We start from the raw sequence: 13,829 nt of genomic DNA on the forward strand, positions 1-13,829 counted from the left end.
AAGACAACAACTCTACCGCTGCGCCACCGTGCCGTCCACATTCCGTAAATCGCTCCATTATTATTTGGCAAGCTTCCAGTAAATTATCTTCCTCGTCTGGCAGGGGGGGGAGGGGGCGCTTGTCTTATTGATGTTGAGCCAAAGGCATGGCCTATGAGGATAAAAGCTGGGCAGCTTATCTAACTCTCTGGGCCCAGGAGCAAATATCTCTGATGCTCTCAAGTTAGAAGATAATTATTGCAGTCATTCATCAAAATGCTACAGCATGTTATTTGCCGAGAAATCTACGGGCAATTTGATGACAATGTTCAGTGAGCTGGAAGATTAGAAAATTCAAAACACCTTTTTAAAAGTGTGCTGACAAGAGTTCAGGGCATGCATGATCCTGTTGGAGTGAATGGCAAGGCAGGTGGGCGCAAGGAAGCTTGGGTGTCAAGAGAAATTGAGGCTCTGGTCAAGAACAAGAAATAAACTTATAGGAATAGGTAGCTGGGATTAAGTGTTTCCCTGGAGGAATAGGGGAATTGAGAAGCAGGCTAAAGAAGTTGTCTCTGTGTGGAGCCAAAGGAGATGGGTAAGGTCCTCAATGAGTATTTCTCCTCTGTTTTTACCGTGGAGAAAGACATGATGAAAGACATGGGCGGCCCGGCAGCACAGCAGTAGAGTTGCTGCCTTACAACGCCAGAGACCCAGGTTCATCCCTGACTACAGGTGTTGTCTGCACAAGGTTTGTAAGTTCTCCCTGCATGGGTTTTCTCCGGGTACTCCAGTTTCCTCCCACACTCCAAAGACATACAAGTTTGTAGGTTAATTGGCTTGGTAAAAACTGTAAATTGTCCCGAGTGTGTGTAGGAGAGTGTTAGTATTCGGGGATCGCCGGTCAGCGCGGAAATGGTGGGCCGAAGGGCCTGTTTCCACACTGTATCTCTAAACTAAACTAAACTAAACTATACATGAGGACAAGGGAACTTAGACAGTCAATGTAGGTGGCTTCACGGTTGGGGAGGTGCTGAAGTTCCTAACGCCTTTGAAGGCAGAGAAATCTCCCGGGCCTGATCAGATATATCCAAGGACACTGGGAAGCTAGAGACGAAATTGCTGATGTACTGGCTGAGATATATGAGTCAACACGACCGGGGGGTACCCTTTCCGAGGGTTCACCCCTCTGAAGGATTTCCTGACGTCGACCTCTGTGACCGTGACAGAAATACCATCGCAGCGAATGGGGGCTCGAGAAGGCACATCAGTATTCTCCCTATCAAAGTGTGCGTAAAACGCATTGAGTTCATCAGGGAGTGATGTTTCGCTGACATGTGAGCTGCCTCATGATTTTGCCTAGTAGGAGGTGATTGCATTCAGGCCCCGCCACAGCTGCCGAACATCTGTCTCATCCTCCAGCTTGGAGCAGAAGTCCCTTTTGGCCTTTTTGATGGTCGTATCTGGACTTCTTGTAGTCCACGGTATCTTCAGACATGAATGCCTTCTGGACTTCAGAAGAGTGCGGATCTCATAGTTCATCCAAGGCTTCTGATTGGGAAGCACATGGAAGGTTTTTGTTGGGATGCAGTCCTCTACACATTTCTGTAACGACTGTGGCGTATACATTCAGGTCCGTTGCCGAGTCCCTGAACATTGCCCAGTTTACAGACTCCTGGAGTTGTTCCTCTGCCACCCCGACCAGAACGTGCAAACCCCGCACAGAGAGCGGAACGTGCAAACCCCGCCCAATATTCAGGATCAAACCCAGGTCCCTGGTGCTGTAAGGCAGCAACTCTACTGCTGCACCACTGTGATGCCCCTTTTTAAAAATCACCTTTTCTCTCCAGCATAGGCACAATTCAACTTTATCGCCTGAAATTTGGCTGGGAATTAACAGGACTATCATTTGGATACATTAACAGGACTATCATTTATGCAATCTAACAATCTCAAATATCCTGCATTTTGGAAATGTAGCTTATTCTTGAATCAGAAGGCAGTTAGTATAGGTTTCTGTGCACCTTGTTGACATAGTACAGAAACATTTTTATAAATCCAAATCAGTGAAACCATTTTCTAAAAATGTATTTGTTATTGTTTGTGGCAGGGCCTGGAAACTGGCTTTCCTGGAAACAAAATCTAACATGGTAAGAGCACTTTTTGAAACAGTTTCAAATTTATAACAAAGTTGTTTTTCGAGATTTTTCCAAGCAATATTTAATAGCCAATTAGACATGAATGAAAATGTACAATGTTTAAATAAATCCAAACTTGAGTAGATTAAAATTTCATGAATTCCAGCTGCATAACATGGTGAGACTTTGGCTTGGATTAATGCTTTGTTAACATGGCTGTTGACCCGGAGATATTGCAAAAAAGATCTCATTAATATGAATTGAAGTTATAAATAAAATGAACATAAAACCTGATTATGTGCTCCCTGCTTTGTTCTACAGTTGCTAATCTCATTGCTTTGTTCTAAGATTCAAAGTGCATCTATTATTCTGACTGTGAATTCTGACACCGTGTGTCCTGGAGTGGTGGACTGGAATGAGGGTTGAACTGTCCACTTTTGTGTCAAATGCATATTTGTGGATATGCACATGTGCACATGTCATAGATAATGGTCAAGATGAGCGCAATTTGTTTAATGGGGATAAAACATTCCCCACACAGACACAATACGTCAAGAAGGTCTCCAGTACCTTTGCTGGGGGATTATGGTTGGGTAATAAATGCTGGCCTGCTGGCAATGGCCACATACAATAAAAAGCAATGTATTGCAGATGCTGAAGACTTGAATTATAAAATAAAACAGGAACAGCACAGTGGCGCAGCGGTAGATTTGCCGCCTTACAGTGCCAGAGACCCGGATTCCATCCTGTCTGCATGGAGTTTGTACGTCACCCCCTGTGACTGCGTGGGTTTCCTCCGGGTGCTCCGGTTTCCTACCACTCTCCAAAGACATACAGGTGTGTAGGTTAATTGGATTCGGTAAAAGTTGTAAATTGTCCCCAGTGTGTAAGATAGTGCTAGTGTACAGTGATGATCGCTGGTCAGCACGGACTAGGTGGGCCGGAAAGGCCTGTTTCCATTGCGTATCCTTAAAAGTAAGTCCTTGGAAAGTACTCAGTGGGCTGTCTCAAGTTAGGCAGCACCCACACAGAGGTCTGAAGAAGGGTTTCAACCCGAAACGTTGCCTATTTCCTTCGCTCCATAGATGCTGCTGCACCCGCTGAGTTTCTCCAGCATTTTTGTGTACCTTCGATTTTCCAGCATCTGCAGTTCCTTCTTAAACCCACACAGAGCTGATGTTTCAGGACAATTATAATTCATTGTCGGAGGGATGTGGCGAGAGAGAGAGACGAAATTAAATCACTCTACAATTTCAGAATGTGAATGTCTTTTGATTGTATTTGCTTCTATGAGTCAGCTTGAACTGAAAAGGTGATGATAATTTTAGTTTGGTTTAGGGATTGCCCAATTTCTGCAACTGAGTGGATAAAAACAAATGGCTGAAATATTCCGCTTGGGGAGTCTGCATCCTGGGGGCATGAACATTGAATTCTCCCAATTTTGTTAGTCCTTGCTATCTCCTCCCCTTCCTCAGCCCTCCTGCTGTCTCCTCCCATCCCCCAGCATTCGGGCTCCTCCTCCTTTTTCCTTTCTTCTCCCCGCCCCCCCCACCCCGATCAGTCTGAAGAAGGGTTTCGGCCCGAAACGTTGCCTATTTCCTTCGCTGAGTTTCTCCAGCTTTTTTGTGTACCTTGGCTGAAATATCAACAATTATTACTCTCCAAATGCAAAAAAAGTTAAAACTCACCGCCTGAGCTGTTCAGTTCTACCTGTATAAAGTTTGGCCTTCAAAGAACATTGGGTTTCTGGTACATTAGATCTTAAGTATTAAATAGGAGGAATTATTCTCTTTGCTTTAGTGCCACAAACTTCAAAGAGAACTAACCTCCTGGTTATATGTATTCGGAAAGCCCAATCACTGTCCTGGCCAGGCCTCCTCTGCTGTAACACTGCTGATTTGTGATCAAACACCGTTTTACCACAGCAGGAAGGATTCTCGCTGCAGTAAAGCAAAGCTTTCCATTAAACCCATTCTGTTTTTGGCATAGATACAATGTTAGGATTCATGTCATTCTTTGTTGTTTCCCACGTTGGGATGTTGTGGGTAAGACAGTAATTCTCAGAGGTAGACAGGGTGGGGAGAGAGGGAAGGGGGAGCTTTAATTGTCAGCCTACATGACAGGTAACCTGTTGATTATTCGAAACATATGCTACTGTTAAACCTTGTCAAACCCTGCAGGAAAACCCCTACTCCCAGGTTTTTCACTCATGCATCCTTCCTGCTGGTTCTGAGCCTTTTATGGCCTCACAGGTCTCAGACATTAATTGTGACCATTTTCTAACCATTACACAATCATGAAATGTTTATTTGTCTTTATTAAAGCAGCCAATGTAGATTCAGTATTGTCCATTGTAGATTACAACTCTTGCTGAATTACCTACAGTATGATTGTCTCTCAGTTTAAGGTGGGGGGGGAAAGGTTTAATAGGAATCTGATGGGTAACCTTTTCACACAAAGGGCGGTGGATGTACGGAACAAGCTGCCAGAAGAGGTAGGTGAGGCAGGGAATATCCCAACACTTAAGAAGCAGTTAGACAGGTACATGGATAGGACAGGTTTGAAGAGATATAGGCCAAATGCTGGCAGGTGTAGCTGGGACATGTTGTGGGCAAGTTGGGCCGAAGGACCTGTTTCTACATTGTATCACTCTATGACTCTAAGGACTCAAATATGATGCTTACAATAAGTGGGAGTTGGTCACAGCAGAAGTGACTTTAGGGGCATCAGTCAGGGTATTGAGTATAGAAGTTAGGATGGTATGTTACAGTTAGACAAAACATTGGTGAGGATGCCTTTGGAGTATTGTGTTCAGTTTTGGTCAACCTGTTATAGAAATGTTGTCATTAAGCTGCAGAGAGTGCAGAGAAGATTCACAACAGTGTTGTCAGTACTTGAGGGCCTGAGTTATAGTGAAAGTTTGGGCAAGTTAGGACCTTATATCTTGAAGTTAGAGAAATCAATATTCACACCATTAACCAACTCACTTTTAGTCGCTGTTCTTCCCCTCTGGAATTTATGTGAATGGGAAATCCATTGTCAAGTTTTTACTGGTGAACTATGAATAGTTACTAGAACTTGTTAAGGAAGAAGAGAAAAACTTGGGCCCCTGTTATTCCCTTTATGTCAACAGGGAATTCCCTGTCTTGAACTTACTGTCTCCACACTAGAGTGTCATGTTTCCCACCTACTTATCATATGTTAGCATATCGTCTCGCATCTAGATATATCACAGTAATAAGAAGCATAAAATCAGTCTTCTCCAGCTATTTTTTAATTCATAAATAATTTTACTCAATAAAAATAATTCACATGGCAGGGATAAGGAGAGGAAGTTGTTTCTGATACTGAAATTCAGAGGTCTATATATTTGAAACTTGCCAAGACAGTGGCTGACCCCAGCCCACTGTAACTCTGCGACGTCAACATATTTGGATCAGCTGCCGAAGACCATGAAAAGAGCCAAATTCAGTTTAAAGAAGGGTCCCAACCCTAAACAGTACATATCCGTGTTCTCCAGAGATGCTGCCTGACCTGCTAAGTTACTCCAGCATTTTGCGTCTTTTTCAGTAAACCATCATCTGCAGTTCCTTGTATCATAACATGTTTGATCTATGATTGAAAACACTGTAATGTGTAATGCCGCCTTTGACTAGTACATAGAATTTAGATGTTGACAAATAACCTCTCCCTTTTCAGCATGCTTATCCACAATAATAATTATAATGGTCTAAGTGTATAATGCAAACTGACAAATTACTTAACGACAAGTTAGTTGTTGAAACTAATTATAAGCAATTAGCTAAATTAAGATAGAGGAAATATATACATACTTTGTCAGTGATTCCATTCAAATGAATAGACCCATCCAGAGGTGCAGAAAGCAAGGAACATCTGCATGCTTGGCCCAACATGCCTGAACTCTGTTCCTGGATTAAACGCTGAGTCAAACTTTGGGGCCGGATGTCAGCTACACCAATTTCTGTTCTGTTCTGTTCTCCAGTACATTCCAGGGTTTAATATGGAAAACGAGCAATTTGCCAATCTGCACAGTACAGATTAGCCAAGTTAGAGTCATAGAGTCAAACAGCATGGAAACAGGCCTCACTTGCTTATGCCAAGCAAAATGCCCCATCTACACTAGTTTCCCCTGCCCACGTTTGGCCCTTATCCCTCTAAATCTTTCCTACCCATGTACATGTCCATATGACCATACTTCCAAGAAAGCAATCCAAATTTGTCCAACCGCTGCTTACAGCAAATACCTTCTGATCCAGGCAGCTTTCTGGTAAACGTGGATTGTTATTCTCTGAATCATTTATGCGGAGGGGGCGACCTGGTATATAAAATTATGAGAGGCATAGATAGGGCAGACAGTCAGAACATTTTCCCCAGGCTGAAACGCCTAACACTAGAGGGCATTGGCGAGAGGAGGAAAGATTTTGAGGAGATGTGCGACATAAGTATTTTACACCAGGGTAGGTGCCTGGAACACGGTGCCAGGGTTGGAAGTGGAAGCAGATACAATGGTGGTGTTTAAGAAGCTTTTAGATAGATATATGAATATGCAGAGAATGGAGGGATATGGACTCAGGAGCAGGCAGAAGGGATTAATTTAACTTGACATTATGTTCAGCACGGACATTGTCGGCCAAGTAATGTACTGTTCTGTGTTCTGTAAAATTACTGTTTAGCAGTTGGTCATCAGCCCAATTTCTACACAAACACCAGTAAAAATCCATCTGGTGGACAGATCCCACAATTACCTCCTATGGTTCACTATATATAGTCAGTTCCCTGGAAACTCAGAAATGGGCTGTGATGGTGTGTGACTGCTTTCAGCAGCAATAAATATGTTGCTTTCTGCAAGTAAATAGGTTTGGTTTCTTCAGCAATACCACTGATTTGTAGAACAATCTGGTAGCAAACTCAAAATCAGATAAAAGCTGTGACCTGGTGAGTCTCAAGCAAAGCAGTGGCTTTCAGAAACCTGGCTCAGCAGTCAGCTTAATGCAGCACAATGTTTAATGCATCTTAATGGTTAATGCATCTCAATGGTTAATACTTCTCAATAAATATCTGCCCGATAATCATGTAAATCCAAATACATGATTCGTGTGATAAAACCAAATTGTTCATTCCATGCTTGTGAGGGTCGCGTACTGCTTGCTGCTGTATTCCTGAGTGCCTATATGCACTACTATTCCACGCCTGAAAGGAGGACGGCATGGTGGCGTAGCGGTACAGTTGCAGCCCTGCAGCGAGCGTTTACAGCGCCACAGACCCAGGTTCAATCCCGACTGAGGGTGCTGTCTATATGGATTTTGTAAATTCTCCACATGACCCCGTGGGTTTACGCCGAGATCTTCGATTTTCTCCCACACTCCAAAGCCATACAGGTTTGTTATGCCCCTGTCCCACTTAGGAAACCTGAACGGAAACCTCTGGAGACTTTGCGCCCCACCCAAGGTTTCCGTGCGGTTCCCGGAGGTTGCAGATGGTTGCCGGAGGCTGCAGCTGGTTGCCGGAGGTTGCAGGTAGTGGAAGCAGGTAGGGAGACTGATAAAAAAAACCTCCGGGAACCGCACGGAAACCTTGGGTGGGGCGCAAAGTCTCCAGAGGTTTCCGTTCAGGTTTCCTAAGTGGGACAGGGGCATAAGTTAATTGGCTTGGTATAAGTGTAAATTGTGCCTAGTGTGTGCAGGATAGTATTAACATGCAGGCATCTTGGCCAGTGTGAACGTGCTGTATCTCTAAACTAAACTAAACTAAGTTAAACCTCTCTAAAGAATAGAAAGGTTGCTGGTAATTTTAAGGGACATCACTCCCCAGTATTATGGCATCCCACTAATGATTCCTGGGACACTGATTTCATCCTCAAGGATAGAATCTATGGTCCATTCTTATTGACTTTGAGCAGGAGGTGGCGAACCACCATCTTAAACAGCTGTCGTTCTTGTAGTGATGATACTTCGATGGTGCTGTATGTAAGGTTGGAGCGTCATGATTTAGCTCTAGTGACAATAGTTACGCTGACCCCAGGTATTTCCCAGCCTTGGGCGGTTAAAGCCATGAACAATAAATTCACTGGTACTTTCAATGTCTTTGGGTAACAGTGGCCTCGTTTTCAGCTTCCTGGGAAGAAAATTGTCAGGGCCAACAAACGTTGCCGTATTGTGTGGTTCAAACATTCCATGATATTATATGGATTGGCTTCTGTGATAATGAACGATCTCAAGATCCATTTAGGCTACGGAGGATGGTAAATGCTTTTGTTCCAAGCACCCACCTGCTGCTCTCTATATCTCAGCGTGAATGAGGATGTTTATGGAGGTTCCTTCTGTTAGTTGTATTATTGTCCATGATATTCCTGGCCTAACGTAGCTAGACCAGAGCGTTGATGGTGTTATCAACGTGAGATCAACAAGTTGTGTTGTTTTCATAGAAACATAGAAAATAGGTGCAGGAGTAGGCAATTCGGCCCTTCGAGCCTGCACCGCCATTCAATATGATCATGGCTGATCATCCAACTCAGTATCCTGTACCTGCCTTCTCGCCATACCCCCTGATCCCCTTAGGCACAAGGGACACATCTAACTCCCTCTTAAATATAGCCAATGAACTGGCCTCAACTACCTTCTGTGGCAGAGAATTCCTCAGACTCACCACTCTCTGTGTGAAAAATGTTTTTCTCATCTCAGTCCTAAAAGATTTCCCCCTTATCCTTAAACTTTGACCCCTTGTTCTGGACTTCCCCAACATCGGGAACAGTCTTCCTGCATCAAGCCTGTCCAACCCTTTAAGAATGTTGTAAGTTTCTATAAGATCCCCCCTCAATCTTCTAAATTTTCATGATACATCCGCTGTTTGGCATCATTGTCTTCAACTAACAACGAGGAGTCCTAATTCACCAGCTGACAATCTCCTGGTGATGTTCTTGTCTAGACTTAATGAGATCCACTTAATGGATGAATTTTGTGGATTCCCAGTGAAACTCCCTACAACCATGCAATTATCACAGATGGGTCTGGGCTGGGAGGATAGCTGAGGAGGTCTGAGACATTAACTGAAGTGCATGTTTCTGTAAGTATAACTACCTGATGGTGTTGGCTAATCAATTTAGTTTAGTTTAGAGATGCAGTGCGGAAACAGGCACTTCTGCCCACCGAGTCCGCACCGACCAGCGATCCCCGCACATTAACACTATCCTACACATACTTGGGACAATTTTACACATACACCAAGTCAATTAACCTACATGCTTGTACGTCTTTGGAGTGTGGGAGGAAACCGACGATCTCGGAGAAAGCCCACACGGTCACGGGGAGAACGTACAAACTCCGTACAGACAGTACCCGTAGTATGGATCAAACCCGGGTCTCCGGCGCTGCAAGCGCTATAAGGCAGCACCTCTACCCATGCGCCACCGTGGCCGCCCAATTTGTAGGGACTTTTTTTCTTAAATTTAGGCGCAAGTGCTCAGACATTAAAGAGGAAATCTTTGTCGAGTCAAATGTTTGAACACTGTCCCCAGGTCGATTCCAACTCTTGGTCTTCATTCATTTTAATCCTTTTTTTGTTCATTGTGTTTTTGATACAGCTGAGTGACTTACTAAATTATGTCGGTGTTATGGAGTCACATTAAACAGATTTATTTCCCTAGTGCACCAGATGCATTTATTTTTTGATAATCCAGCTATTTTGTCATTACTAATGCAATAATTTAAATTCCAATTCTTTAAAGTTTAATTTAAATTCCCCAAGTGCCCTGGTGGGATTTGATCTCAGGTCCCGAGATCAGTAGTGTGGCCCTCGGGAAAACCAGTCCCATAACAACCTAATTGTTATTGTATCAATTGTAGCACATCTTTTAAAAAAAAAGGACATTAAGAACTACGTATTAATTGAACCTACCAATGAATATGTGAGGAAATCAGTCTTTTAACTATTTTAATCATTTACTGCTGTATTAAACCCATGTCCAATTCTGTGAAGTGGCATTAAGAACACATAAAGGACTCCCTAATACATGGTGATAATTAGAAGATAAAATTACTGATGTTATAATATCTGGCTGTAATATTTTGCCAATAGTGAAATGGCCTGTGTTAAGATTTAATTTATTTTCTTCGCACATATATAATTTTATCGAACAATGTATTCGTATAATTCGGAAAATCTAATCTTAACTCACCTTCAATAAAACACTAAGTATTTGCAGTGTTATCAGAGGGACCAACATTCACATTCACCTGAGGCATTTCATACCAAAAAAATCCCATTTTCTCTCATGTTTTCCTGAGCATGCTCATAAATATAGTCATAGAGTCTATTACAGCGTGGAAACAGGCCCATCGGTTCAACTTGCCCATCTACGCTAGTCCCACCTACCTGCGTTTGGTCCATATACGACCACCTCTACCACCCATCGACTCTATCTATATTTCACGCTGCCTCGGGAAAGTAACCGGCATAACCAAGGACCAGTCACACTCCAGTCATTCTCTCTTCTCTTCACACCCACCAGTCAAAAACTTGAAAGCACTTACCATTAGATTCAAGAACTGTTCTTTCCCTGCTATTATCAAACTCTTGAATAGACTTTTCACATACCAGAGATGGATTCCCAATCTTCCAATCTACCCTTGCACTTTTTTAAACTGCATTTTCTCTGTAGTTGAAACACTATACTCTGCACTCTCTCTTTTGCACGACCTGATGTACTCCAGCATTTGCTGTTCTTTGTGTCTCCAGTCTCCACCTCATTTAGCTGTCTACCACTAATCGAAGGATGGACAGCGAGAAATAAAGAGACAGTGGAGCAGCTGGAATCTGAATCTGAAACTGGAGGAATAGCACCTCATATTATGCCTGGTCTGAAGAAGGGTCTCGACCCGAAACATTGCCTATTTCCTTTGCTCCATGTTGCCTCGCCCGCTGAGTTGCTCCAGCATTTTTGTCTACCTTCGTTTTCCAGCATCTGCAGTTCCTTCTTAAACAAATCATATTATGCCTGGGTAGCTTACCCAGGTATGGTATGAACATTGGATTCTCCAATTTGAGGTAACCTCTAGCTAACAACCCCCCACCCCCCCCCACCCCCTCTCCCCCACACCTCTATTTCTTCTCTCCCTTCCCTCCCCTTTGCCTCACTTGGACTCCCACATATTTCTCCATCCGCTACTTTCCTTCCTCTGATTTCTCAATCCACAAATCTTCAAACATGTCTCACATCTTTATCCCTTTATTTCTGGCCTTTGCTCCATCCATCAGCCTACCAGAACACCACCCCCCCCTCCCCCCCCCCAACTCCACCCGATTACCTGCCACGCATTGTCCTGCCTCTTCCCTTTTCCAGCTTTCATCTTTCACTGCAATCTGTCTGAAGAAAAGTCCTAACCCGAAACATCAGCTATCCATGTTCTCCAGCGATGCTGCCTGACCCACTGAGGTACTACAGCACTTTGTGTCCTTTTGAATAAAGGGACAGGATTGGTATTCATTGGTGCAAAAATATTTGATGTTGTTCTGCTGACAATAAATTTGTTATTTGAACATCCTTTTAATGAAAGTGTGCCCTCCTGCAATGTGTGCGCCTGCACACACACACACGCACACACGTTCACACACACGCACACACACTCACACACTCACAGACAAAACAAACCTCTTGTTCTATCTTTGACCTATACGAATTTAGACAGTGAAATAAAAAAAATTAGTAAGTTATTGTTATAAAAACTTAGCAGTGCAACATCATATGAATGTGTTAATCATTGATTAATACAGCTAACAGTACAGCATTAGTACACAGACTGAAATGGATGGCCATAATGAGCCAGAGAAAGTGCTAAATTAGAAATCAGTAATCACAGCAACTTGATAAATCTTGTCATTAGTGGATTGAAATTATAACAATGATCACAAAGGCTGCCGGATTATTCTAAAAAAACTAATTATTCTCCACTGTGTTATGAACTCAGAAGATTTGAGCATTTTTAAAATGTTGTTATTAAAAAAACATAGGTTTGACAAAAAATCTCAGTGATAGGTAACAATGTAAATTTTCCAGTCTTATGCAATATAAATTAGTTGTCACGTGCATCATATTAAAACCATTTTACTCTTGGTAGAGACATGTAATTAATCCTGCATATAAATCGCATTGTAAGTGTCTTTTTCAGATTCTTATCCTTTTCCTGTATTTTCTAATAAATCTCTAGACCTACATTTTCAGTCAATTGAAATATCTGCATGGCTAAACTTTAATGGCAGTGATAAATTAGAAGAGATAATGTCCTAAATCATAGCTCATAGATAACAGAATGAGATGACTTCGAACGATCTCACTTTTTCCTGTTTAATGGACACCCTTTCTAACTTATCAAATGGAAATCAAATTAAATCTCCAATATGAACGTTGATGAAATGATGAGCAATTTCAATATGCCAATCAATCAGCAAAGAACTGGTGATTGCTTTGAAAAGGAGTTTCTTCCATATCTGAGAGGTGCTGTTGGGAATATTTAATGTTCCTCGTGGCGTGCTGTTCTCATTAAGAGAGGCTTAAGGTGGCACAGTAACGCAGCTGGTAGTGCTGCTGCCTCCCAATGCTGGAGACCCAGGTTTGATCCGGAACTCAAGTGGTGTGGAGTTTACACATTCTCCCTGTGACCGCAAGGGTTTTCTCCAGTAATTGGCCTACTAGTTTAGTTTAGTTTAATTTAGTTTAGTTTAGTTTAGATTCGAGATACAGCATGGAAACAGGCCCTTCGGCTCACCGAGTCCGCACTGACCAACAATCATCCCGTACACTAGTTCTATCCTACACACGGGGGACATTTTACAGAAGCCAATTAACCTACAAACCTGCACGTCTTCTGAATGTGGGATGAAACCGGAGCACTCGAAGGAACACCACAGGGAGAACATGCAAACTCCACACAGACAGCATCCGTAGTCAGGATCGAACCCTGGTCTCTGGCGCTATAGGGCAGCAACTCTACCGCCCTTCAGCCCAACTTGCTCACACCAGTCAACATGTCCCATTTACACTAGTCCCACCATACCCCTCTTAACCTGTCCTATTTGTTCCATATCACCCTCGATATCTCTTGTTTTCTTTTCCCCAGACTGGCTGCAGAAGGGTCTCATCACAAAACGTTACGTATTCCCTTTCTCCAGAGATCCTGACTCGCTGAGTTACTCCAGCTTTTTGTGTCTATCTTCAGTTTAAACAAGCACCTGCAGTTCCTTCCAACACACAATCCATGTACCTGTCTAAATATCTCTCAAACTTTGCGATGGTACTTGTCTCAACTACCTCCTCCAGCATCTCGTTCCATACACCCACCACCCTTTGTGTCAAAATGTTATCCCCTCAGGTTCCTAGAAATCTTTCCCCCCTCACCTCTGACCCCTGTCCTCTGGTCTTCAATTCCCCTACTTTAGGCAAGAGAATCTGTGCATCTACCCAATCTATTCCCCTCATGTTTTTGTACACCTCAATATGGTCTTCTGGGGTGAATATCTTATAGTCTCTTGGTAGCCTCCAGCTCTGCCCTTTGCCACAAATGTAAATGCTCCCTATGTCTATATTTCAAATCCTTTTGTAGTTTTAAAGGCTTCCCATCACCCTTCTTTTCTTTTCCAAAGCAACCCAACATTTAACTTCCTTCCTCTTCGGAACAGCCATCTATTCTAGGACCCACCTTG

General features: G+C 42.9%; 1 protein-coding gene across 1 annotated transcript in view; it reads left to right on the forward strand.

Moving 5' to 3' along the window:
• Positions 1 to 13,829, forward strand: part of plekhb1 (pleckstrin homology domain containing B1) — a 61,932-nt gene that overhangs the window by 21,290 nt on the left and 26,813 nt on the right. The window contains exon 4 of the mRNA XM_033023178.1: positions 2,087 to 2,126. Coding sequence (XP_032879069.1) covers positions 2,087 to 2,126 — 40 coding nt within the window. The remainder of the gene's footprint in view (positions 1 to 2,086; positions 2,127 to 13,829) is intronic.

Source organism: Amblyraja radiata, chromosome 6 (assembly GCF_010909765.2).
Source record: "Amblyraja radiata isolate CabotCenter1 chromosome 6, sAmbRad1.1.pri, whole genome shotgun sequence".
Lineage (NCBI taxonomy): Eukaryota > Metazoa > Chordata > Chondrichthyes > Rajiformes > Rajidae > Amblyraja > Amblyraja radiata.